This window comes from Chiloscyllium punctatum, chromosome 40 (assembly GCF_047496795.1).
Source record: "Chiloscyllium punctatum isolate Juve2018m chromosome 40, sChiPun1.3, whole genome shotgun sequence".
Lineage (NCBI taxonomy): Eukaryota > Metazoa > Chordata > Chondrichthyes > Orectolobiformes > Hemiscylliidae > Chiloscyllium > Chiloscyllium punctatum.
In genome coordinates, this window is record NC_092778.1 from 40,771,023 (window position 1) to 40,795,578 (window position 24,556).

The 24,556-nt window shown below is 43.1% G+C and overlaps 1 protein-coding gene across 2 annotated transcripts in view; it reads right to left on the bottom strand.

Annotated features, from left to right (window-relative positions):
- Window positions 1-24,556, bottom strand: part of LOC140464491 (netrin-3-like) — a 187,840-nt gene that overhangs the window by 40,837 nt on the left and 122,447 nt on the right. For both annotated transcript variants that reach the window (XM_072559616.1, XM_072559615.1), the window contains exon 5: window positions 9,400-9,453. In XM_072559616.1, coding sequence (XP_072415717.1) covers window positions 9,400-9,453 — 54 coding nt within the window. The remainder of the gene's footprint in view (window positions 1-9,399; window positions 9,454-24,556) is intronic.

The window sequence follows — 24,556 nt, forward strand, 5'->3', positions numbered from 1 at the left end:
GAAAGAAAGCAAGAGAGAAATACAAAACACAGCAAAATGTTAGTTCCACATTGGGGAACCCTAGACAAGGGAACCAAAATACTATTGTTCAACTATTTATAATTTGCATAATTTATTCAGGTGAGGGGCTGGGGTTAATTTGCACCCTGCCAAGAATTGCCTGAGTCACAGTTCCAAAAACAGCATATTTTAATACTTTGTCTGAGCTATGTCTCTGGCTCACAGCCACTATAAACAGATCTAAAACTAAGAAGTTGAGAAGGAATCAGAGTAGATCAGTTGAAGAGTGCAGGAGCCCTTGCAAACACAAATAACCCTCTCTGCAATCTTCAGGAATATAAAAACACCAGGGCTAGGGAGTTAGGCTCTGCAGCACCTTAGTGCAGGCCACTTTGTGAGGACCTGCATGCTGTCCCATGTTTGGTAGGGTGCTTGTACTGGGTACTGTTGGTGGTAGTGTGAGTGGAGATCAATAGAGACATAGAAACAGGATTAGGCTATTTAGTCCCTCAAGTCGTTTTTTTTAATATCCATTCATGGGATGCAAGTTTAGAAGGGTTTCTTAAAATGTTTTTGCAATTGCATAAGGTGGTCAGAATAAATGAATAATACTCGAGTTAAACCTGTAAACTTTAATCACATGGGGCTTTTTTCATGCTCAGATGATACCAAGAGCAACTTTCTGTGTGAGATGAAGAAAAAGGTAGTCAGAAACATGCGGGTTTCTTGAAAATTGATAAAACTGATATTGTCAATGAAAATAAGGAAATTATGGCTATTCTAAATATTTATTTTAAGTTAGTATTTACAATGCAGAAAGAGGTCAGAGATTTAGACATCTAAGAGAAACCATTAAAGAAACAGGGATCAGGAAACCTAAGGGTTCAGGTGCAAAATTCTTTGAAAGTTGCATCATTGATATACATGGGTGGTTAAGAAGGTGCTTAGCACGCTTAGACCATTGAGTATAAGAGTTAGGGTGTTATGTTGTGGTTGTACAGGACATTGGAGAGGCCACTTTTGGAGTATCGTGTACAGTTCTAGTCACCCTGTTACAGGAAGGATATTATTAAACTGGAGAGAGTTCAGAAAAAAATTATCAGGATGTGGCTGGGAACTGGACGGTTCAAGTTATAAGGAGAGGCTGGATAGGCTGGGACTTTTTCACTGGATCATAGGAGGCTAAGGGGTGACCTTATTGAGGTTTATAAAATCGTGAGGCAAATATAGATAAGGCAAATAGCAAAGTCTTTTTCCTTGGGTGGAGGTGTTCAGAACAAGGGGGTATATTTTTAAGATTTAAAAGGAACCGCAGTGCAAATTTTTCACACAGTATCATATGTGGAAAAAACTGCCAGAGGAATTGATAGGTGTAGGTACAGTTACAACACTTAAAAAATACTTGGATAGGTACATGAATAGAAAAGAGTCAAAAAGGGTGGTGCTGGAAAAGCACAACCGGTCAGGCAGCATCCAAGGTGCAGGAGAAGCAATGTTTTGAGCATAAGCTCTTCATCAGGAATGTGTGTGTGCGTGTGTGGAGGGGGGCAAGGGGGCTGTGAGATAAATGGGAGGGGGTGGGGTTGGGGCATGGTGGCTAGCAACGTGATAGGTAGATGAAGGTGGGAAGTGATGACGATAGGTTGGAGCAGATAGGTGAGAAGGAAGATGGACAAGAGGGTGGTGCCAAGTTGGAGGGTTGGATCTGGGATAACATGGGGGGAGGGGGGATGAAGATACTGGTGAAACCGGCATTGATTCTGTGTGATTGGAGGGTTCCAAGGTGGAAGATGAGGTGTTCTTCCTTCAGTCATCGGGTGGTTAGGATTTGGACGTGGAGGAAGCCCAGAACTTGCATGTCCTTGGCAGGGTGGAAGGGGGATTGAAGTGGTCAGCCACAGGGCAGTGGGGTTGGTTGGTGCGTGTGCCCTGGAGATGTTCTCTGAAAATGTGCATAAGGATCTGTTGAGGAGTAGGATCTCTGATTGAATCTTCTCATCTTCCTCTCACAGTAACTGAGACCAATTTTGTTTACAACTGTCCAGTTTACACCAGCTTTGTCAGTGCTTCCCAGTGACAGAATCGATTCCCCCCTGAACATAATCCCACACAATGCTGAGGTGCATTGTCTCACTAAGCAGCAGCTGGACTCTCACAGGGTAACAATTAGTGAGAAAGAGTTTTGATTATCTCTGGCATTTGTATATATTATAACAAGATGTTTCCACCTCTACTTTTCAATAATAGAGTCTTAATTCGCAAAACAATTTGCTGTGAAGATCATTTCTGTTCAAATTGTAAATGAAGACATTTCAGAGCCTTTCTTTCCCTCTTTCATTCTACACATAGCTTGGTCAAAAAGGGAATGTGCAGATTCTCTGAAATGGTCCATCACTTGGGCCCAAATGCTGAGATCATTGTGTCTGGGCTGTGCCAAAAACAGCACAAGCAATTCAGAAGGAAATTGCTGATTCATGGTGAATTCTCTGACATCCCATTCACAATATGCTTCACAGGGTGATGGTATGCTTTGGAAAATTTTAATAAGTTGTAGAAAAAAACCCTAAAAATATGAGCAATTCACTTCAGTGAGTTTCCCATAAATTGTTCTGAGTGGGTGTGATTAAAAGCTGGAGGAGTGGTTTCCAATTCCTGCAAAAGCCCAATCATCACACTATCCCACTCACTAGAAATAATGCTTTGCATTTCTATAGTGTTTATTACTAATTACCCACTTAAATACTTTTGAAGTATTTAAGTGATGGCAGTGTTAGAATTGCAGTGTCCAATTTGTACATAGAAAACTCCCAAAAATAATAGTTCCCAAGGTTACTACTGGAACTGAGGGAAGAGATTGCTCTGCCTTTGGTGATGATCTTTACATCCTCACTGTTCACTGGAGTAGTACCACATGATTGGAGGGTGACAAATATCACTTTCTTCTTCAAGAAAGGGAATAGGGATAACCCTGGGAATTACAAACCAGTCAGTCTTACATCGGTGGTGGGCAAATGAATGGAGAGGATTCTGAGAGACAGGATTTATGTATATTTGGAAAAGCATAGTTTGATTAGAGATAGTCAGCATGGCTTTGTGAGGGGCAGGTTGTGCCTCACAAGCCTTATTGAATTTTTTGAGGATGTGACAAAACACATTAATGAAGTTAGAGCAGTGGATGTGGTGTACATGGGTTTTAGCAAGAGGTTTGATAATGTTTCTCATGGTACATTTATTCAGAAAGTAAAGAGTCATGGGATACAGGGAAATTTGACTGTCTGGATACAGAATCAGCTGGCCCGTAGAAGACAGATGGTGGTAGTTGATGGAAAGTATTCACCCTGGAGTTCGGTGACCAGTAGTGTTCCACAGGGATCTGTTCTGGAACCTCTGCTGTTTGTGATTTTTATGAATAACTTGGATGAGGAAGTGGAAGGGTGGGTTAATAGGTTTGCTGATGACACAAAGCTTGGTGGAATGGTGGATATTGTGGAGGGCTTTTGGAGGTTGCAACAGGACATTGCAATTTGAGGGAGTTAGGGCTTTTCTCATTAGAGTGAAGAAGGATGATAAGTGACTGGATAGAGGCATACAAGATGATGAGAGGATAGAGTGGATAGCCAGAGACTTTTTCCCAGGGCAGAAAAGGCTATCACGAGAGGGAGCATAATTTTAAGGTGATTGGAGGAAGGTTTAGGGGAGATGTCAGAGGTAGGTTCTTTACACAGAGACTGGTGGCTGCATGTGTGGATTGCACTGCCAGCGGCGGTAGTAGAATCAGATGCATTAGGGACATTTAAAATATTCTTGGATAGGCACATGGGTGATAGTAAAATGAAGAGTATGTTGGTTAGTTGAATCTTAGAATAGGATAAAAGGTCAGTGCAACATCGAGGGCCGAAGGACCTGTACTGTGCTGTACATTCCTATATTCTATGTTCTAATAGAAAGATAAATGACCAATTCATAAATAGAAGATATGCCTGACCCTGAAATCTGGCACAGGAATTGCAATGGGTTGTGATATATGTACACCACCAGTGATATCCCGAATGGAGTTCCTGGATTTTGACCCAGTATCTGGGAAGTAACAGCGAGAAAGTTCTTCTGCAGGATGGTGAGTGACTTGGAGAGGATTTTCAAGTGGTGGTGTTTCCATGCATCTGCTAAGTTTGTCCTTCTAGGTGGTAGAATTTGCACCTTTGAAAGGTGCTGTCAAAGGAAGTTTTTTTTGTATTTCTGTAATGCAATTTGTGTATGATACACTGCAGTCACTGTGCATCATTGGTGGAGAGAGTAAATCTCTTATAACATGTTGGATGAAGTGCCAATCAAGCAGGCAGGTATGTTCTGCAAGGTGTTGAGTTTCCTGAATGTACTTGGAACTGGACTTACCCAGGCAACTGAACAGCATTCCACTACACACCCGACTTACACCTTGTAGTTGATGGACAGGCTCTGGGAAGTCAGGATGTAAATTCTTCACTATAAAGTTTCCAGCCTTTGCCCTGTTTTTGTAGTCAGAATATTTTTATGGCTGGCCCCATTCAGTTTCTAGTCAATAGTAAGCCCTAGGATGTTGAAAGTGTGGCAATCAGTGATGGTAATGCCATTCAATGTCAAAGGGTGGTGGTTAGATTGTCTGTTATTAAGACGGTCATTACCTGGCATTTGTGTGGGGCATATGTTACTTTCCATTTTTCAACCCAAACCTAGATAAGTGATCAGCCTTGAGGACTGAATTGAGGACAAATGTCTTCACTAGAGGGCTATGAATCCTTAGATTTCTCTATCCCAAAGGGTTGTGGATGATCCATTATTGAACATAGTCTAGAACATTGGATTTCTGGACTCTGAGGGAATGCAAAGATATGAGAAACAGATAAGAAAATGAAGTTGAGATTGGAATTATTTGAGATTTTACAGAATTGCAGAGATTGTTTGAGGAGCAGACTAGCTTACACTTGTTCCTATTTCGTACGTGTCTTAACTCTGTCCATTGCCTGTATCCATTTTCTTCTTGACTATTGCTAGAAAATATCTTTCAATCTCAGATTTTAAATTATTAATTCTATTGGAAGAGATCTATACATCTATCACCCTGAAGTGCTTCTTCATATCTCTGCTGCACGGCCTAGTTCTGAGGCTGTGACTCCTTCTCCTGGTCTCCCGACTCCCCCAGGAGGAAAAACAAAGTTATTTTTACTATATGGGTTCCTTAATTTTCCATATCCCCAGGAATGCGTGTGTGGTTAGTATAATCTCTACCTGTAATCTAAATTTTTAAGTTTTGTAACATTCTGGTGAATCTGTCTACAATCCATCCAGAGTCAATATATTTTCATTAAGAAAAGGTGCTCAGAGCAGTACACAATACTGTATGTGTGGTCTAGCTCGTGCTTTGTATGGCTGTGGCAAAAGGTCTTCCTCTTCATACTCTAGCCCTCTAGCCATTAATATTCCATGAGCCTTTTAATTTATATTATATATATGACCAGACCATTTTCGTGATGGGCATACTCGAATCCCTAAATATCCTTGCAATCCACCATTTACGCCATAGTCAAATCTGTCCCTTTTTAACCAAAATGGATGATCTCATACTTAATTGTTTTGAAAGTCATCTGCCATGGTATCTTTGATTTACTAAATCTGTTGATGTCACTTTGTAACTTGCATGCCTACCTCTACACTAAAGTTAGCATACTAGCAACCAATCTGTCATTAGAAAACATTTATACAATCCTCCTTATTGTGTTGACTAAGAAATTAACTTAGATTCTAATCAGACACCACTGGTTACTTATCATTGAATCAGTTTAATAATTAGCCTTCAATTGCATGTGTCTTAACTCATTTAATAGCCCCTTCTGTGAAAACTTTCAGAACGTCCAGTACATGATATAAATTGCATTGTCTTGCCTTTGAATTATTTAAATATGATGTTTCTTTGTTGGGTCCATTTGCCATCCATGGCCAACATTTGCCTTGCCAAGTGTACAACTGCATTCAAAATTATTCAAAAGTTTTCCCTACAACTGATACTAAATCTATTGGTCTTCAGTTTGAAGATTTGTCTTGATACTTTTTAACTAATGCAGTATTGTTAGCTACTTTTTAACTCCATGGACTTTCTCCATTTAGCAGACTTTATCTTATCCCTCTACCTATTAGAATTTGTGGACACATACAACTTTGTAGCCATTTGTCTGCTGTTATTGGCTGCTATTTTCTCTTTCTTTGCTATTCCTGGAATATATCCGTCCTAGGCACCCTTCCCTCCTTTTCCTGAGCTGTTCCCTGACATGTTCTCAGTAACCTTACATTCAATGTTTATTTTGGCTGCCTTCATCATTGTTTTCATCCACTTTTGCTTACTTTATAATTGGCTGAATTCTCCTACCACCAGGACCTTGCATGTTTTAAAAGCTTTTTTCCTTATCCCTAACACTACACTTTATATCCCCACTGAATCACATTGGCTTTAATGTGTTTTGATTTCCAATTGTATTTTCAGCATCACATCTTCAGATATTTCAGGGGAATAGGAGGGGATCATTCTGCCCCCTGAAACTCTTCCCAGGCTGATCTGTATCTGGGTGTACACTTCCACACTGACCCAGATAATAACAGTCCTACACTGTCCTGAAACAGTACCACAAAATACATGGTCCCAAACAATTGTACACAGCATACAATTGGAGCAGTCTAATATAGTCTAATACAATCCCATTCAGGTCATAGTCTCTCAAAATGCCACACAAGACACAGTCCCAAGGAGTACACAGTCTCCTTCAGCATCAGTCTGACACAGGCCGCAGTCACACAGGGTACATCATCCCATGGAGTTACAATCCAGCTGTTCATAATCCCACACCTTCACAAACAGCACACAGTCACATCAAATACACAGGGATGCACTGGCCCATGCAGCATTATACTATAACACATGGTTTTACATAGTTTCACACAAATTGGTGTCACATGGTAGGTCAATATGTCGCTTGTTAGCACTTGCTGGAACATGTGATGCTGCACCATTCCCAGTGTGCCAAGGTTTTGCAATGTCACCACTTGGGCTGTTTCTCTCTTCTCTCTCACCATGCTTTTTTTTTGTGGCAGATCTAAATGCAGATTAGATCTGCCTGTGGGTGGGAATTGAATGAACTTTTGTGCTTTTGCATACCAGGCTGTGCACTTGCTGCTCACACTGGGGGCTCCTTGAATTCTCTTTCTGCCTGTTAGAGAGAGGCTTGATCAGCAGTCAGACCAGTATTGTAACCAATTGATTTTCTAATCAAAACAGTAAGACAGCAGTCATGTCAGCAGCACATGCTGACTGACACAAGGACCTGTTTACTCTCTCCCCTCCTCAGCTTTAACAAAACATTGTCGCAGCTGGTGACTCTGTGCCCTGAGCAAATAACTTTCTCCAGTCAGATTTGATCTGTATTGTGTTAGACTAAAGCAAAGAGAATTGTTTGCAGTAACTCTGAAGTTCTGGTGTTGGGCTTGGCAACAGTTCAGCCTGTGGCTATAAAACAACTGCAAACAGTTGGTGTACTCAGTAAGAGAACCACAAAATACCACACAGAAATACATAACACACAGAACTACACTATAGAATGCATAACTTCGTAGTAACAGACTGTAACATGCAGAATCATGCGTTACACAATGAACCACTTAGGGAACCACACATTAATGTACAATAACACACAGAACCACAAAAAATCACACAGCCAAACTAATGACCACACAATAATACACAGGAACACCAACTAACGCATAGAACAACAGGAAACTCCACAGTAACATATGGAAGCAAACAGAACCAGATAGTATTGCACAGCAACACAAAGAACCACAAGTTATCATGCAGAATTGACGAGAACCACACAAATAGGCACAGTGACACACAGATCAACATTGTAACATACAGAACCATGCAGTAGCACACTATCACACTGAAACACATTGAGCATAACGTTTTATTGTCCCATCAAAGGATTTCCAGGTGGCGGGACCCATAAAATTCTACGAGTCACTTCCACCTGCTCCTGACTGGAATTCAATGGAGGGGGGAGCGAGGGGGGGGATGGGCACTGTATCAGTTGTTCCATGCTTCCACATTATCGATCTCTTCAACATTTATGGCCTGAAATTATGGCTTGTGTTCCACCTCACAGTAATCCTTTAGCTGGCAGGAGAAGTTCAGCGCTATAAGGGAAGTGCAGTAGATCGCTTAGTTAGGGCCTCAGATAGAAATGTTCACAGCACTTCTATCACCAATCCACTTTCCAAACAAACTGCTTACAACCTCATCATCCGAGCTCTGCCGCAAATCTTGACGTCGAAAGCCCACTCCGACCTTGCCATGAACAACCTCACCTTGCTTTTTGTGTTGATGATGGGACCATAGAGACAGCTCTTTGAGATGAGATGTCCTTTGAAGTAAAATGCAGAAGGCTCCCCTCCAGTTGATTAAGGCTTCTTGGGACAACTAGTGATTGCAGACAGTCAGAATTGGGGGTAGGGCAGAAGGTGGAAATGGGATCCCACATGAAACCATCTAGGGGCAGAATTGTTTGGGTGATAGTGTTCCTAACTCTTAACATGCTCAGCCAAAAAACCACCACCCATAAAATTCTGCCGAAAGGATCACACAGTACCAAAGCAACAGTGTAAAACAGTGAACGACATGGTAATACAAAAAAAAGAAATACATAGAACACACATGAAACTGAACAGTAATACAGAACCACAGAGCAAAGGAGACAACCAGACAGCAACACACAGATCAACAGAGTAACACACAGAACCATACAGTAACACCCAGTACCAGAGATTAATAGAATTAATACCAGAACTTCACAGCATCGGGGGATGGTAACTCACAGAACCATCCACTAACAGTATCTGATAATAATACATAGAACCACACAGTATTCGATGGTCAGACATGGAACCATACAGTTTCAGAACTGTGCAGTAACACAACTGTCAGTTTGTAACACACAGAATCACACTGTAACAGATGATAACTAGACAGCCATGCAGTATGTAACACATTGAATGGTAACACACAGAACCACACAGTATAAGATAGTAACATATAGAACCAAGCAGCAACATGCTGAATCTTGTAGTAACACATAGAACTACAGAGAAGCACAAAATATCACACAAAATGACTCAAACCTGCAAATTAGCACACAGAACAGTAATCTATAGTCACAGAAGCCCACATGAAACTTTCATGGGGCTTGCGATCTTTTCCGTTCATTTCCCCTTTCTGCGTTCTATCAGTTGTACCTGCCTTATTCACCACCTTATCCTCTCTTCAAGGAAATGATTGATGCCAGTATGCTGTAAGACTGCATCCATATGCTTCTCACTCACCTGCAGGCTCCTCTGTGCTGCTCGCCACCCAGCGTGGAGACGCAGTTGGGATCTCTGTGAAAATAAACATTGAAAGATGCTGTACTACACATAATGATGGGTGACATGGAGAAAATACGCACAAAACTTTCAAATTCCTTACAATCTTATTTTACATTTCATTGATCATTTCGAGCTAATTGCAATAGTCAATTACATACTATCTCCCATGAGATCTGAATCTGAGCTGACAATCGAACTGGATTGGTGACTGAGGGGTCAGAGTGAGGGATAGAGTGAGTGGTTAGTGAGGGATGGAGTGAGTGCTCATTGAGGGTTAGAGTGAGTGGTCAGTAAGGGATGGAGTGAGCGGTTAGTGAAGGATGGAGTGAGTGGTCAGTGAGGGATGGAGTGAGTGGTCAGTGAGGGGTGGAGTGAGTGGTCAGTGAGGGATGGAGTGAGTGGTCAGTGAGGGGTGGAGTGAGTGGTCAGTGTGGGATGGAGTGAGTGGTCAGTGAGTGGTCACTCCACCTCTCACTGATCACTCACTCCATCCCTCACTGACCACTCACTCCATCCTCACTGACCACTCATTCCATCCTCACCGACCACTCACTCCATCCCACACTGACCACTCATTCCATCCTCACTGAACATTCACTCCATCCCTCAACTAACCAATCACTCCAACCCCCATTGACCACTCACTCCAACCCTCACTGACTACTGACTCCACCCCTCACTGACCACTCACTCCACCTCTCACTGACCACTCACTCCACCTCTCACTGACCACTCACTCCATCCCTCACTGACCACTCACTCCATCCCTCAACTAACCAATCACTCCAACCCTCATTGACCACTCACTCCATCCCTCACTGACCACTCACTCCATCCCTCACTGACCACTCACTCCATCCCACACTGACCACTCACTCCACCCCTCACTGACCACTCACTCCATCCCTCACTGACCACTCACTCCATCCCACACTGACCACTCACTCCACCCCTCACTGACCACTCACTCCATCCCTCACTGACCACTCACTCCATCCCTCACTGACCACTCACTCCATCCTTCACTAACCGCTCACTCCATCCCACACTGACCACTCACTCTAACCCTCACTGACCACTCACTCCATCCCTCACTGACCACTCACTCCATCCCTCACTGACCACTCACACCATCACACACTGACCACTCACTCCAGTGAGGGATGGAATGAGTGGTCAGTGAGGGATGGAGTGAGTGATCAGTGAGAGGTGGAGTGAGTGGTCAGTGAGGATGGAATGAGTGGTCAGTGAGGGGTGGAATGAGTGGTCAGTGAGGGATGGAATGAGTGGTCAGTGAGGGATGGAGTGAGTGGTCAGTGAGAGATGGAGTGAGTGGTCAGTGAGGGGTGGAGTGAGTGGTCAATGAGGGTTGGAGTGATTGGTTAGTGAGAGATGGAATGAGTGGTCATGAGGATGGAGTAAAATGGTCAGTGAGGATGGAGTGAGTGGTTAGTGAGGGATGGAGTGAGTGGTCAGGTAGTACAGTCCTTGGTGAAAGAAAAGGAGACAATGGAAATACTCATTTGGCAGCATCAGACAGAACTAACATTTTGTGTAAATTGAACTGAAAAATGTTAAAGATGATGATAGTTTGAAGCAAGTACAGAGTCATAGAGTTATACAACACGGAAACAGACCCTTCCGTTCAACTTGTGAAAGCGGACTAGACATCCTAAACTGATCTAGTCCCATGTGCCAGCATTTGGCCCATATCCCTCTAAACCCTTCCTATTCATGTACCCACCCAGATGCCTTTTAAATGTTGTAATTATACCCACCTCCACCATTTCCTCTAGCTGGTTATACCATACCTGTACCACCTTCTGCATGAAATTGTTGCCTCTCGGGTCCCTTTTAAATCTTTCCCCTCTCACATAAAGCAAGTGCCCTCTAGCAGGGGAACAAGCACATAGGCAAAGATCAAAACATTGGTGCGTGAAAGGGCAGAATGCAGGGGAGATGTATTGGCAAAAGCGATAATGGTGTAAAGCAATAGAACAGTAAAAAGACAAATGGATCTGGAGGCAGGGTTAATGGAGTAGCAATTCATAAGCTGCTTTTGAAAAAAGTAGGGGAGCAGGTTACAATCTGAAAATGTTGATCTAGATGTTGAGTCTGGAAGGTTAGAAAGATGAAGTGTTATTCCTCAATACTGCATCGATTTTCAATTGAACACTGCACGAGGCCGAGATCAGAGACGTCAGACTAGGAGTAAGGAGGAGAATCGAAATGACAAGCAGCAGGAAGCTGAGGGTTATGCCTCCAGATTAATGGAGGTCTTCCACAAAGCAGTCACCCAGTCAGCTATTGGTCTTCCCAATATAGGGGAACCCACATCATATTCCAGTATTTGCAAGTACGATAAATTGAAGACTAAAGATGTTTTACCTGAAGATAGTGATCAGGGCCTTAAACAATGAAAAGGGAAGAGACGAAATCACTGTTGCTGCATTTTTTCTGCACATGTATGGAAAGATGCTGTATGAAAGGGAGACAATTTAGGGAGGACTAATGAGTGAAAACAAGGGGAATCCTGTCACAGTACAGGGGGAATGGCTGAGAGCAGAAATGCAGGAAAAAGCACCGACATAGAAATTGCAGTTTTCACAATAGGCCATTGACCTGAAATGTTAACTTTGTTTCTCTCTCAACTACACTGTCCTCTTCTAATATTGTTCACCGCAGCCCAACTCGACTTTCACTTGAGTCCTCTTACCATTCTGATCATTACCAGACCAGAACAATCCCAACAAATTATTACATTTATATGGCACTTTTGACATACTAAAACCATCTAAAGATGCATCACTGGAACATTACAGAGCTAAATTTGACACTGAGCCACTTAAGGAGATATTAGGTCAGGTGACCAAAAGATTGGTTGAAGAGATAGGTTTCAGTAAATGTCTTAGAAAGGAGAAGTGGTTTGTTAGAAGCCAGCCTTTATTAGATGACTATGTGCATTTGGCATTATTGTTTTCCATAGACAATCTGCCATGGTTGGAAATAAATCGTCTGCAGACCATCCCATAAAATGACTGGCCGAGGAGATTGCCAAGGTCACTGATGAACAACGATGATGTGCCATTCCTGCTTTTATGGCACAGTCAATGTGGGCAAGGAGCAGATAAATGACTTATGATAGCTTCATTGAGTTATGTGCTAGTGAGAAGGTGGCATCCTCAAGAGAGTCAGCTCTTTTCATCTTGTGTGAGGATAGTCCACTCGCCTTTTGTCTTCAAGTGAGTAGAGGTTATGGGAAGTGAAGCAGCTCTGGATGAGGGGCTACAGAGGTAGGCATGTAATCAGAACAGCCAAAGGTGTTCAGGTGAGGAAATGACAATCAGGTCGGTGAGTTATTTCCAGAACTATGGAATTGTTTCAGTACAAAAGCAGATCATTCAGCCCATTCCTTTTGTGCCTCCTCTCTGAATAAGCAATGAACTGAGTGCCATTTCCCTGCCTTCTCCTCATAAGTCTGAACACTTTTTTTCTTTTCAGATAATAATCTAAGTTAATTTAACTTTAAATGTTTTAAATCTAAAAAAAAATGCACAGGATGAAAATGTATGTGAAAAATAAACTTTTTTTATATGAGTAGTTGAGGTCTGCACTGCCTAGAAATGTGATGAAGGCAGGTTCAGCTGAGGCATTTACAGGACATTGTTTCTATTCAAATAATTACCCAATGTGTAGAGGTTTACAGGGGAAGTCAGGAACTAAGTCATCATGTTCATTCCAAGAGGTCAAGTCGCATCTTTCAGCAACTTAACATTTCTGAGATTCTGTGAATGCTTTGATTGATCCTACTTTTTATAAATTGAATTGTAAGATCACTGGCTGGCCAGCATTTATTGACCATTCCTTGTTGCCCTTGCAAAGGTTTAGGTCAGCTGCTTTCTTGAATCACTGCAGTCCATTTAACTGTTCATAACCCATAATGCAGAGAACGCCCAGATTTTCACCCAGCGACAGTGAAGGTATGGCAATATATTTCCAAGTCAGAATGGTAAATAGCTTGAAGGAGAACTTGCAAGATGGTGGCATTCTCCTGCTGCTTCTTGTCCTTCTCAATGGAAGTGCTCGTGGGTTTGAAAGGTGTTGTCTAAGGATCTTTGGCAAGTCACTGCAGTGCATCTTGTACATGGTACACATTGCTGCTACTGAGCATCAGTGGTGGAGGGAATGGATTTTGTGGCGGTGTTGCCAATCAAATGAGCTGCTTTGGACTGGATGGTGTCCACCTTCATGGGTGTTGTGCCTCCGCCACAGTCTCAGGCAGTGCACTGCAGATCTGAACAACTTGCTGCCTGAAAACTTTTCTCAGGTCTCTAATGCTTCTTTGGCCAGTTACCTTAAATCTGTGTCTTTGTTCTCGATCCTTCTGCCAGTGGGAACAATTTCTACCTAATACCTCTTAAGACTCTTCAAGGTTTTGAATATCTCTAGCAGATATTGTCTCAAACTTCTCTTCTGCAAGAAAACAGCTATGGCTTCTCCAATGTATCTACATAACTGAAGTTCCTCATCCTTGGAATTAGTCTCAGAATATTCTCTGCACCCTCTTTAATGCCTTCACATCCTTAATAAAGTGTGACTCCCATAATGGGACACAATAGCCCCAGTGAGGCTGAACCATTACTTCATACAAGTTTAACATAACCTCACTGGTCCTGGATTTTCCAATAACCAGACCAACATTATTCCAGCATAGATGGGAGCTGCCCCAGGGACCCTGGAGAATCCCCATGATTAGTAAACTCCAAAGATTTAGTCTGGGAAATTGAAGATTCCACTTAGCAATTCCTCTATCCTTGGAACGTTCTGAAAGGCAACATTGAATTGGGGAATTTGGACAGTTCGGAAGAAAGTAGCTATTCAATGACCTTACCTCACACATCTGTAACCACAACTGCCAGATCACACCTCTCCCACCCTCTAATCTGACACCTTGTGAGACATGACACTTCCCCTTCCCAAGCTCCACACCCACCACCCACTATTCCAATTTAGGACCAGATCTTGCCCTGCACCTACTCTGGACCCAACCTTATATACCTCACTGGAACTGAACCCCCTTCCCTCATTCCAGAACAGACTGTCCTATCTCTACTGCTGGAGCCAAATCTCACTTTACTATTCTGAACCCCTTCGCCCCATGGGAGCTGAACCCTCATTACCCCACTCTGGACCCACTCTCAACTTCCCTTGTTCTATGTTGAGAGTGGGGTGCGAGAAAAGCACAGCAGGTCAGGCAGCATCCAAGGAACAGGAGAATCGACATTTTGGGCATAAGCCCTTCATCAGGAATGATTTATCAGGCTCATTCCTGATGAAGGGCTCTTGTTGGAAACGTTGATTCTCCTGTTTCTCGGATGCTGCCTGACCTGCTGTGCTTTTCTAGCACCCCACTCTCGACTCTGATCTCCAGCATCTGCAGTCCTCACTTTTTCCCTTGTTCTATATCCATTTCAGATCTGACACCTCCCCCCCGCCCCCCCCACCCCAGGAGCCAAACATCCTAGCCCTGCTAGAGGATGCAAACCCCTTTCAACTGTTCCAAACCCGACCTCCCTCCAGTACCTAACAGTCAACTTCCATTCTACTGCTCTGGACTCTATTTGCCTCCACTACCCCCAACCTGGGTCCCACTTTGACAACTCCAGACCCAATCTGCACCTCTTCCCCACCCCTGCCCCATCCCCAGTACAACTCCCTGTGTCCAAGACCCCAGCCTGTGGTTACAAAAATATTGGGTTATGAATTCACAAAATGAACTGTATATTGGAGGAAGCCACAGAACGAACCTTTGCTTTCATAGCTGTCATCTATAAGGCAACTGGAGTTGATCTATGGGAATGCATGACCCTCGAGGGCCACACCCACAACTCCTCCCATCCCACAGTGGTCTCCTCCCACAAGAACCCATCTCCTTTGAGGTAAAAGATTTCCTACAGCTCCTGATTTCCAGCAAAGTGAAGTTTTCAGTTATGTTGTTGGACCCTAACACTGTGATCCTGTAACTGCAGCCATCTGCCTCCACCACCTGTCACCTCCAATCTCTCTTACTTCCCCAACATCACTCTGCTCGTTCTCCCAATTACCCCCAAACCTCACATTCCCCCGATCACCCCCAAACCCCATATTCCCCCAATCACCAAAATCCCCCAATCATCCCCCAAACCTCACCTTCCCCCGATCAACCCAAACCCCACATTCCCCCAATCATCCCCCAAACCTCACCTTCCCCCGATCACCCCAAACCCCACATTCCCCCAATCACTCCCAAACACCACAATCCCTCCAATCACCCCCAAGCCCCACATTCCCCCAATCACCCCCAAGCTCCACATTCTTCCAATTACCCCCAAGCCCCACATTCACCCGATCACCCCCAAGCCCCACATTCCCCCAAACACCACATTCCCCCAATCAACCCCTAACTCCATATTCCCCCCAAACCCCACATTCCCTCCAATCACCCCCAAATCCCACATTCTCTCCAAACACCCCCAAACCTCACCTTCCCCGATCACCCCAAACCCCACATTCCCCCAATCACTCCCAAACACCACAATCCCTCCAATCACCCCCAAGCCCCACATTCCCCCGATCACTCCCAAGCCCCACATTCCCCCAAACACCACATTCCCCCAATCAACATCTAACTCCATATTCCCCCCAAACCCCACATTCCCTCCAATCACCCCCAAATCCCACATTCTCTCCAAACACCCCCAAACCCCACATTCCCCCGATCACCCCTAAACCCCACATCCCCCCCAATCACCTCCAAACCTCACATTCCCCACCCAATCACCTGCCAACCCCGACAGTCTACCAATTAACTCCCAAACTCCACAGCCCTCACTCACTGCTCCTCCAAACTTCACACTCTCCACAATTACTGCACTCCAAAGTCCACAGCCCTCACATCGCTGCCCCCCTCAACTTTACGGTTCACCACTGATCACAATCCCTCCAAACTCCAGTCTCTCAATCGCTTTTGTGCAAAATGCACAGTCCCCTGACAATCCCACAAACGCTCAGTGGTCCAACCAAAGCCCCTCGCAAATCCTGTACCCCTTCCTTTCTCGTAAGCTATGGTTCACGCTGGACAGATGTTCCAATTCATATTAATAAAGCACAATGTGAAGCCGGCTTTCCATTCTTCTATTTTGATGGTTTCGTGTTCCCAATCTCACATCATTTAAAAACCATCAAAAGAGTTTCTACCTGTCTGAGTGATTATTTTTGAGTTTGTGATTCCAGAGGGCTAGAGTTAGAGGGGACTGTGGAGGGAGAATAATGGGGGCAGTTGATACTCCACAATAGCGGAGCGTGCACATGGGTATGGGAGGAGATTAACTGGTGGACAGTATAGCATAAGGGGTTAATAAATGTTTTGGTTATAGCTAGCGTGCACCATCAGCGATATAATTTCAGTTCACTGCAGGGCGAAGGTTCAAATGGACTCCTGATGAGCCATGTCTCTGTAAATAGCGTAGGTATTTTAAAATTTATATTAGTATGGTTTGCAGTCCTTGTCGGTCAAAAGCTTCCAGAACTGAGTCATCATATTAAACAGGTAGAGTCAGTAGAAGGACAGAGTGTACATGGGCTGCTAGAGGAGATTAAATTGGTGGGTGGTGTCAGGGATAGAGAAGAGTACACATAGACTGTGGAAGGGGCAGCAATCCAATCTTTGCTCCAGGCTCTGGTACATGGTAAAAAGGTTAAGAATGAGTCACGCTAACACAGTGTGGATGGTGCTGCTTAATTAGTCCATCGTACAGAGATTAATGTCCCTCTCACTGCAACCAATGAGTTAGCAAGTGAAAGTAATGCTTTGACATTTCAGCTTTGAACCCCAGCCAGTCAAGAAAGGAACATGTCCAAGTTATTGTCGGAAAATTTTGACAAAATACAAAGTGCAGCTGGTGTGCAGATCTGAGCCAAGCCTGGAAGCTGTTAAGCAGCCTCTAGTATACAATATGAAATGTAATGAAAGTGCAAGGAATTTTGGGAATGTTGGAACCTTTTGAAAAGGAATGCCGTGCTGCTTTGATTTTTTGATGACTTTGAATCACAGTCAAGGCTGGCCAACAGTAAAGGGATTTTGTCTGTTGGAATTAGCTGGACTCTTTTGGGAAGCACACTGGAGTGAGTGACTGTCAGCAAGCTCTTTAAAACAAACATCAATAACAGAGGGGAAAAGGAAAAAAATGCAAAGACAGAGCCATTTTGTGAAAGGGCTGTTTGCAAATACACTTTAGAAATAGCATGAATTGTGTAGTTGTACAATTGAAGAAGGCTGCAATTGAACATACAAGAAAAAATAATAATTTAAAACAATAGATACTAATTGGACACTCAGAATAAATAATAGCTGAATCATTGACCATAATGAGTCCTCAGAACACAGGAATGGATGGGGAATGTGGACAAAGGATAATATTCTTCACCACGATAAAGCGTGGGATAACATTAAGGTGAAGCAGAGTATATTTTTCAATGTTAGTCTCCACTGTTCCATCAAACACTTCCAAAGCAGGTACCACAGATGATGGATATTTTCTAATCAATCTGTTCAGAAATGTAGTCACACATCTCTGGAGCAGGTAGCACTTGTACCTGGGTATCTTGACTCAGAGATAGGGACACTACCATTGCACCTTCCATGGTGTTCCATCAAAAGCTCCAAAGGTCGGCAGAGTATGGATTAGGTACAAAATCAAATAGTACAAAATGATATGGTTCAATCTATTGTGTCTACGCTAGCTACCTGAATGATCTAGCTAATCCCTTCCACTTCCCTGTCCTCTGCCCATTGTACTTTAACGCTGCTCCTACTGAAAAAAAATATACACAATCAGAGTAAACCTGCACAGACAGACTCTTCATGATATAAGGCTCCCCACCCAATTCATAGAGTAGATAGTGGAAGTAACAGGAGAGCAAACGGGACATGTATGTGCTGAAGAGGAAAATGGATATCTACAGCCATTGACTAGGAAAGCCTCCAATAGCCATTTTCAGCTGTAAATCAAACAGCAACATCTTAATAAAACTTTGCATAAGGGTGGTGGCCCATGGCACTTACAAATCTTTATGACCTTCAGTGTAACCTCTGGATTCCCCCTCTCAAGGCAAGATCAAGTGCCCCACTCTGCAGGGTCTTCTCGAACAGTATCTCACAGCACACTTCTGAGAAGGAAGTATCATATATCTCAAAGGATACATCATCAAAGTCTTCCTCCCCACCTTTACCAGCACAAAGACATTCATCTCATGGATAATGTGTCTAAATTTTGTGAGCATAGCATTGGCACAAGCCTTCAGCTGGAAGAGGGAGAAATGACTGAGGTCTCTGCCACTGAGGACCGCTAGAGAGCAGGACTGTGCTGAGTGAGCCCAGTACAGATGATTAGCCTCTGGACTTGGTTGTTAATGAGCTGATAGGGGTGCAGAGGCAAATGAAGGAACATTTTGTCGAAATTCCAGAGATCACGCACAGATGAGAGCAAAAGACAGAGGAACCTGCTCAGGTTCTATTTGACGTTGTGGCTCTGGCATGCAAACACATGGCTGCTTCCATGGATCGGGTGGTAGCTGGCATGGCCTGGCAAAGCAATCAGTACTTGTTGGATACGCACGGAGACCCTCACTACATTACTTGAGCCACAGAGGCATTTATTCAGTGGCTAGTTGCAGGAAATCTGCAGCAGGCCAGAATCTTTAGGCCCAACAGAGGACATCCGCCAAACTCATCTGAGGCAAAACAGTAAGCAGGGATTCTCAAGCTCTGCTGTAACTGCCAAGGTGGCAGCAAGATGTAACAGTAAGAAAAGAAAGATTAAAAAGCATGGAATCCATTTTTGGTGCAGGGATGTGAACCTTCTCTACAACATTACACTTGAAGCAAATACAACTCTTTGTGCCAAACAAAAACAAATTGCTGGAGAAACTCAGCAGGTATGGCAGCACTTGCAAGGAGAACACAGAGTTTATGTTTTGGGTCCAGTGACACTTCTTCAGCCCTTTGTACAATAGTCCTGTGATCTCTTTCAATCTGTTATGACTTCTGACTAGTTATGTTTTCCTGGTACATTACTTGAGCAATTCTGTGAACATTATGTGCAGCAGTGCCAAGACTGCCGAAGTTCTCACTCATTGCTTTACTCTGAGAGGCACTTTGGAAAGCAGAAATTTAACCTACACAATTGAGATTTGAGAGTTAATCAGTATAGTGTAACCTCTCTATATCTTAGGTTTAGAAGAACGCTCCTTGGAAATTAAGGTTTGAGTCATATAAGCGCAGTCCTCGTATAACTCCAAATAACTCCATATTTATACTCTGGATGGGAAACTAAATAGGACATAATTGGTAAAAAGGGAACAAAGTTAGTTATAATCTATGCCAAACAAAGCAGCTTAATGTTTTAAATTTACATAGCAAGCATTTCCTTGAGGCAAGGAATGCTGCTGTCTGAATTGGCTCATAATTTTGAGTGGCTACAAAGGTTTATGCACAGTCAATCACCCTCAAGTCAAGTCACTAATATGACACCTCAGATCCATATACCTAATCTGCCTATAGCCTTTGCTTCATCTGCTACCTACTCATCCCCTTTGATACCCTCAGCATCTCCGTCAGATTCCCCCTTCTTCCATTTTCGATGAGATAGGTAGCTGGTCTACTTTATCCATTTTTAACTTCTCAACCCTTTGCTGAGCTTGGTTGTGTCGGATGCAGCAAACAATCACTGTTCTGAGACTCTGTCCCGGTGAGGACTGCAGTGCGTCACCTGAGCGGTCCAGGCAATGACAGAACATCTTTAAAAGACCAGCTGTCTGTTAAAAATCAGCCCTCGTGGATACGTAAGCATCATTGTAGTGCTTTTTGGCCTAAAGCAGGGAGCAGTCCAGGAACTTGAAGCAGCATGGCAAGGGGTCAGTTTGAGAGACTGAAAATAGCATGAGATTGAACTGGGAGCCACCTCCTGTAGTTGAGCGATACAATGGTACAGGGAAAGCAGCTGATTGGTAGCTAAGTTTTTCTACTATTCTAATTGTAATGACAATTCTTAAAGTTACATGATGTCAGGTCAGCCTTGCCACGTGGAGCACGGACTTTGTGGTATGTGTAAAATCATGGACACATGGTATGTGTCAGACAAACACATTTGCACGAAGTACCGCCAGTACTTGCTTGGGCTCTGGGTTCTGGAAATTGAGCATTGGCTCAAGTCATTGTTGTGCATCTGTAGGGCAAGACAGAAATGTGGAGAAGTGGTTGTACTACAGATTAGAAGCAAACAAGCAGCAAGGGAGTGAGTGACTAGCAAGCAGTCTCAGAAAAGAAGGCAATAATGCAGGCATTGATCATGTTTATTAATTGGTAATCTTTCATTTTGGATACTGGCGAGGGTGGCGGTTCCTCAGGAATACATACAGAGCCAGGTCAATGGCACAACATGTAGCACAGGTGGCCAGGGGTCTGTGGGCATTAGGGAGTGGTATGTTGAAAAAAGAAGTGGTATGTCAAAAGTGAGAGGAAATTCCATAGTCAAAGAGTCAGGCAGATGTTTCTGTGGCTGTCAAAGTGATTCCTGGAGGGCTTGTTGCCTCCCTGGTACCAAAGAAAAGAAGGTATTGTTTTGCCTAAGATGAGTTTGGCGGATGTCCTCTGTTGGGCCTAAAGATTCTGGCCTGCTGCAGATTTCCTGCACCTAGCCACTGAATAAATGTCTCTGTGGCTCGAATGTGGTGAGAGTCTCCGTGTGTATCCGACAAGTACTGATTGCTCTGCCAGGCCATGCCAGCTACCACCCGATCCATGGAAGCTGCACATTTTATTGGGGGAAGGTGAGCAGCCAGAGGTTGTGATCAATGTTGGTACGAAGGACATGACTAGGAATGGGAATGAAGTCCTAACAGCAGATCTCAGGGAACTAGGCAAGAGGCTGAAAGGCTCGACACGTTAAGCTCTAACCTCAGGTGCTAGTGAGCATAGAAATAATAGAACTGAGTGATTGAACAGTTGGGAAGTGGTAGCAGAAAAATGGGTAACAGACTTTTGAGTATTCAGGCTGATTCTGGGGAAGGTGAGGCCTATACAAACTATATCTGCCTAGGACTGCAATAAATGTCCTTCCCAAAAGATTTGCTTGTGCCATTGGGTAGCGTTTAAACTAGGTTGACATGGGGAAAATTCAGTGTAGGGAACAGGAGGCAGAGACTAAATGATTGATTCTGGAAGACAAAGTAAACAGGAATTTAAAGAAATGTATTGCCCACAGAAAATTTGCAATATTATAAGGTATGTACGTAAAGCAGCAAGTATAGCAATGAAAGCTGATGAACTGTGGACACAGACAGACATATGGCAACATACTATCATTTCTATAACAGAAAATTGGCTTATGGATGGCAGCTCAATTTGCCTGGTTATAGAGTTTTCAGGCAGGATAGACAGGCATGGAAGGGATGGAGGCGCAGCATTATCGGTTGAAGAATCAAACACATTGACGAGGACTGATGCGATACTAAATGAAGCATCAAGTTAGATCATAGGGATTGAACGTAGAAACAAAAACATGGTAGCCACACTGATAGATTTTGCTATAGATCCCTGGGCAGTCAGAGAGAGCTACAGGAACAAATATGTTGGCAAATTTCTGCGTGCAAAAAATAGTGGGGCAATAATATTTGGGTCCTTCAACAGCCTGAATATCAACTGGGTTTCAAATGGTGGTAAAGGTACAGAGGGCAAAAAATTCTTGAATTGTATTGAAGAGACCTTTTTTAGCTTGCACAGGACAACCCCAACAAGAGAGAGCACAATTCTGGATTTAAGTTTAGGAAACAAAGCTAGACAAATAGATAAAGTAGCCCTAGATGGTTATTTTGGAGATAATAACCATAACATGGTTAGATTTAGCATCATTATGCAAAGTGAAAAAGATAAAACAGAAGTAAGGCAAGGGTAAAGTTCTTAATTGGGGGAAGGAAGCTGGGTTGGCATGGTGACTTAGCAGTTAGCACTGCTGCCTCACAGTACAAGGTATCTGGGTTAAATTCTAGCTTTGGGTGACTTTTTGTGTGGAGTTTATAAATTCTCCCCATGTCTGCGTGGGCATCTGCCATTTCCTCACACAATCCAAAGATGCGTAAGTTAGCAGGATTGGCTGTGGCAAATTAACTTCCATGTCCAGGGTTGTCTGGACGACATGGATTAGACATGGGGTTATGGGCTTGGATGCTCTTCGGTGGGTCAGTGCAGGCTTGATGGGCTGAATGGCTGCTATCTGCACTGTAAGGAATTCTATGAAATCTTTCCAACTCTGAGAGATTATCTGGCAAAAGTGGACTAGTTATAGCTAATTGAATGAATCAATGAGCAGCATTGAAAAGTGACATGCTATAGGTTGACTGTAGACATGTTCCCACAAAGAAAATGTGTGGTACTGCCAAATCTAGAGTCCACTGTTATCCAGCAGCATAATGGATTAGATAATGCTGAAAATCTCAAAAAATAGTTCTATTAGAAGCTTAAGTGGGTACAGAAAGTACAGAGGTGAAGTGAAATAGAAGATTAGGAAAGCGAAAAGAGAATATGAAAAAAATCAGTAAAATAAAGAAAAATCCATCAATGTTTTATCAGTATATTTAAAGCAAGCTGGCGAATAAGGAAAAGGTTAGGCCTAGCAGGGAGGTGAATGGTAGCGTGAGTGTGGATGCAGAAAATGTGGACATGGCTCTAAATGAGGATTCTATCTCTATCTTCACAATGGACAAGTACGATGCTGGCATCCCAGTTAAAGAGGCAGAGTGTAAAATATTACAATAAATACACAGAATAAGAAGAGAAGTCATAGAGTCATACCTCACAGAAGAGGCCCTTTGGTCCATCAACTCCCAGTTACACAAAAACAATTTCCAGCACTTAACCTATAACCCTGAATGTTGTGACATTTCACATACTCATTCACATACTTTTCAAAGGCTTTGACGTTCCCGGGAAGTGTACTCCAGATTGCCACTATCCTCTGGGTGAAACAAATTCTCCTCAAATCCCATCTGAACTGCTTGCCCTTCATCTTAAAATTATGCCCCCTCTTTACTTACACTTCAACGAAGGGAACAGCTGCTTCCTATCCATCCTGTCCATGCTCCTCATATGCTTACACATTTTGATAAGGTCTCCCTCAGCTTTTCTCCTGTAAGGAAAACATAGAGCCTTTCCCTACTCTCTTCATAGCTAAAATATTCCATCCCAAACAACATCCTGGTGAATCTCCATTGCATCCTCTCCAATGTATCGTATGTTTCCTATAGTAAGATGACCAGAACCACACACAATACCCCAGCTGTGGCCTATCCAAAGTTTTGTCCAGCTTCAACACAACCTCCCTACTCTTCTAATCTATTTCATGACTGATAAAGTACAAGTGAGCATATGCCATCTTAACTATCCTATTAACCAATCTTGCCATTTTCAAGGACCTGTGGACAAGTACCCCAAGATCCCACTATTTCTCTGAACTTCCTAGTGTTCTGCCATTCATTGAGTATTCCCATGTCTTGTTACTTCCTCCAAAATGCATTGCCTCACACTTTTCAGAGTTAAATTCCACCTGACCCGATCTGCCCATCTGATGAATCCATCTACATCCTCCTGTAACCTAAGAGCTTCCTCACTAATTAACCAGCTGGCCAATCTTTGTCTCATTCACAATCATCTCCTCACATTCTCATTGATATTTTTATAAATATTACAAACAATAAGGGATCCAGCACTGATCCTTGTGGTAAGACACTGAACACTGACTTCCAGTCACATAAACAGTCTTCCCTCACCACCCTCTGTCTCCTAAACGCAAGTCAATTTTGGATCCAACTTATCATGTTACTCTGAATCTATGTACTTTTACTTCCTTTATCAATCTTTCAGCCTAGTGGGACCTTGTCACAGGTTATTGCTGAAATCCATCTTAACTACATCAACATACTCATCTACTTACTTAATCACCTCCTTCAAAAATTCCATCAGATTTGTTAGGCATGAACTCCTATAACAAAGCCATGCTAACTATCCCTGATCAAACATTGC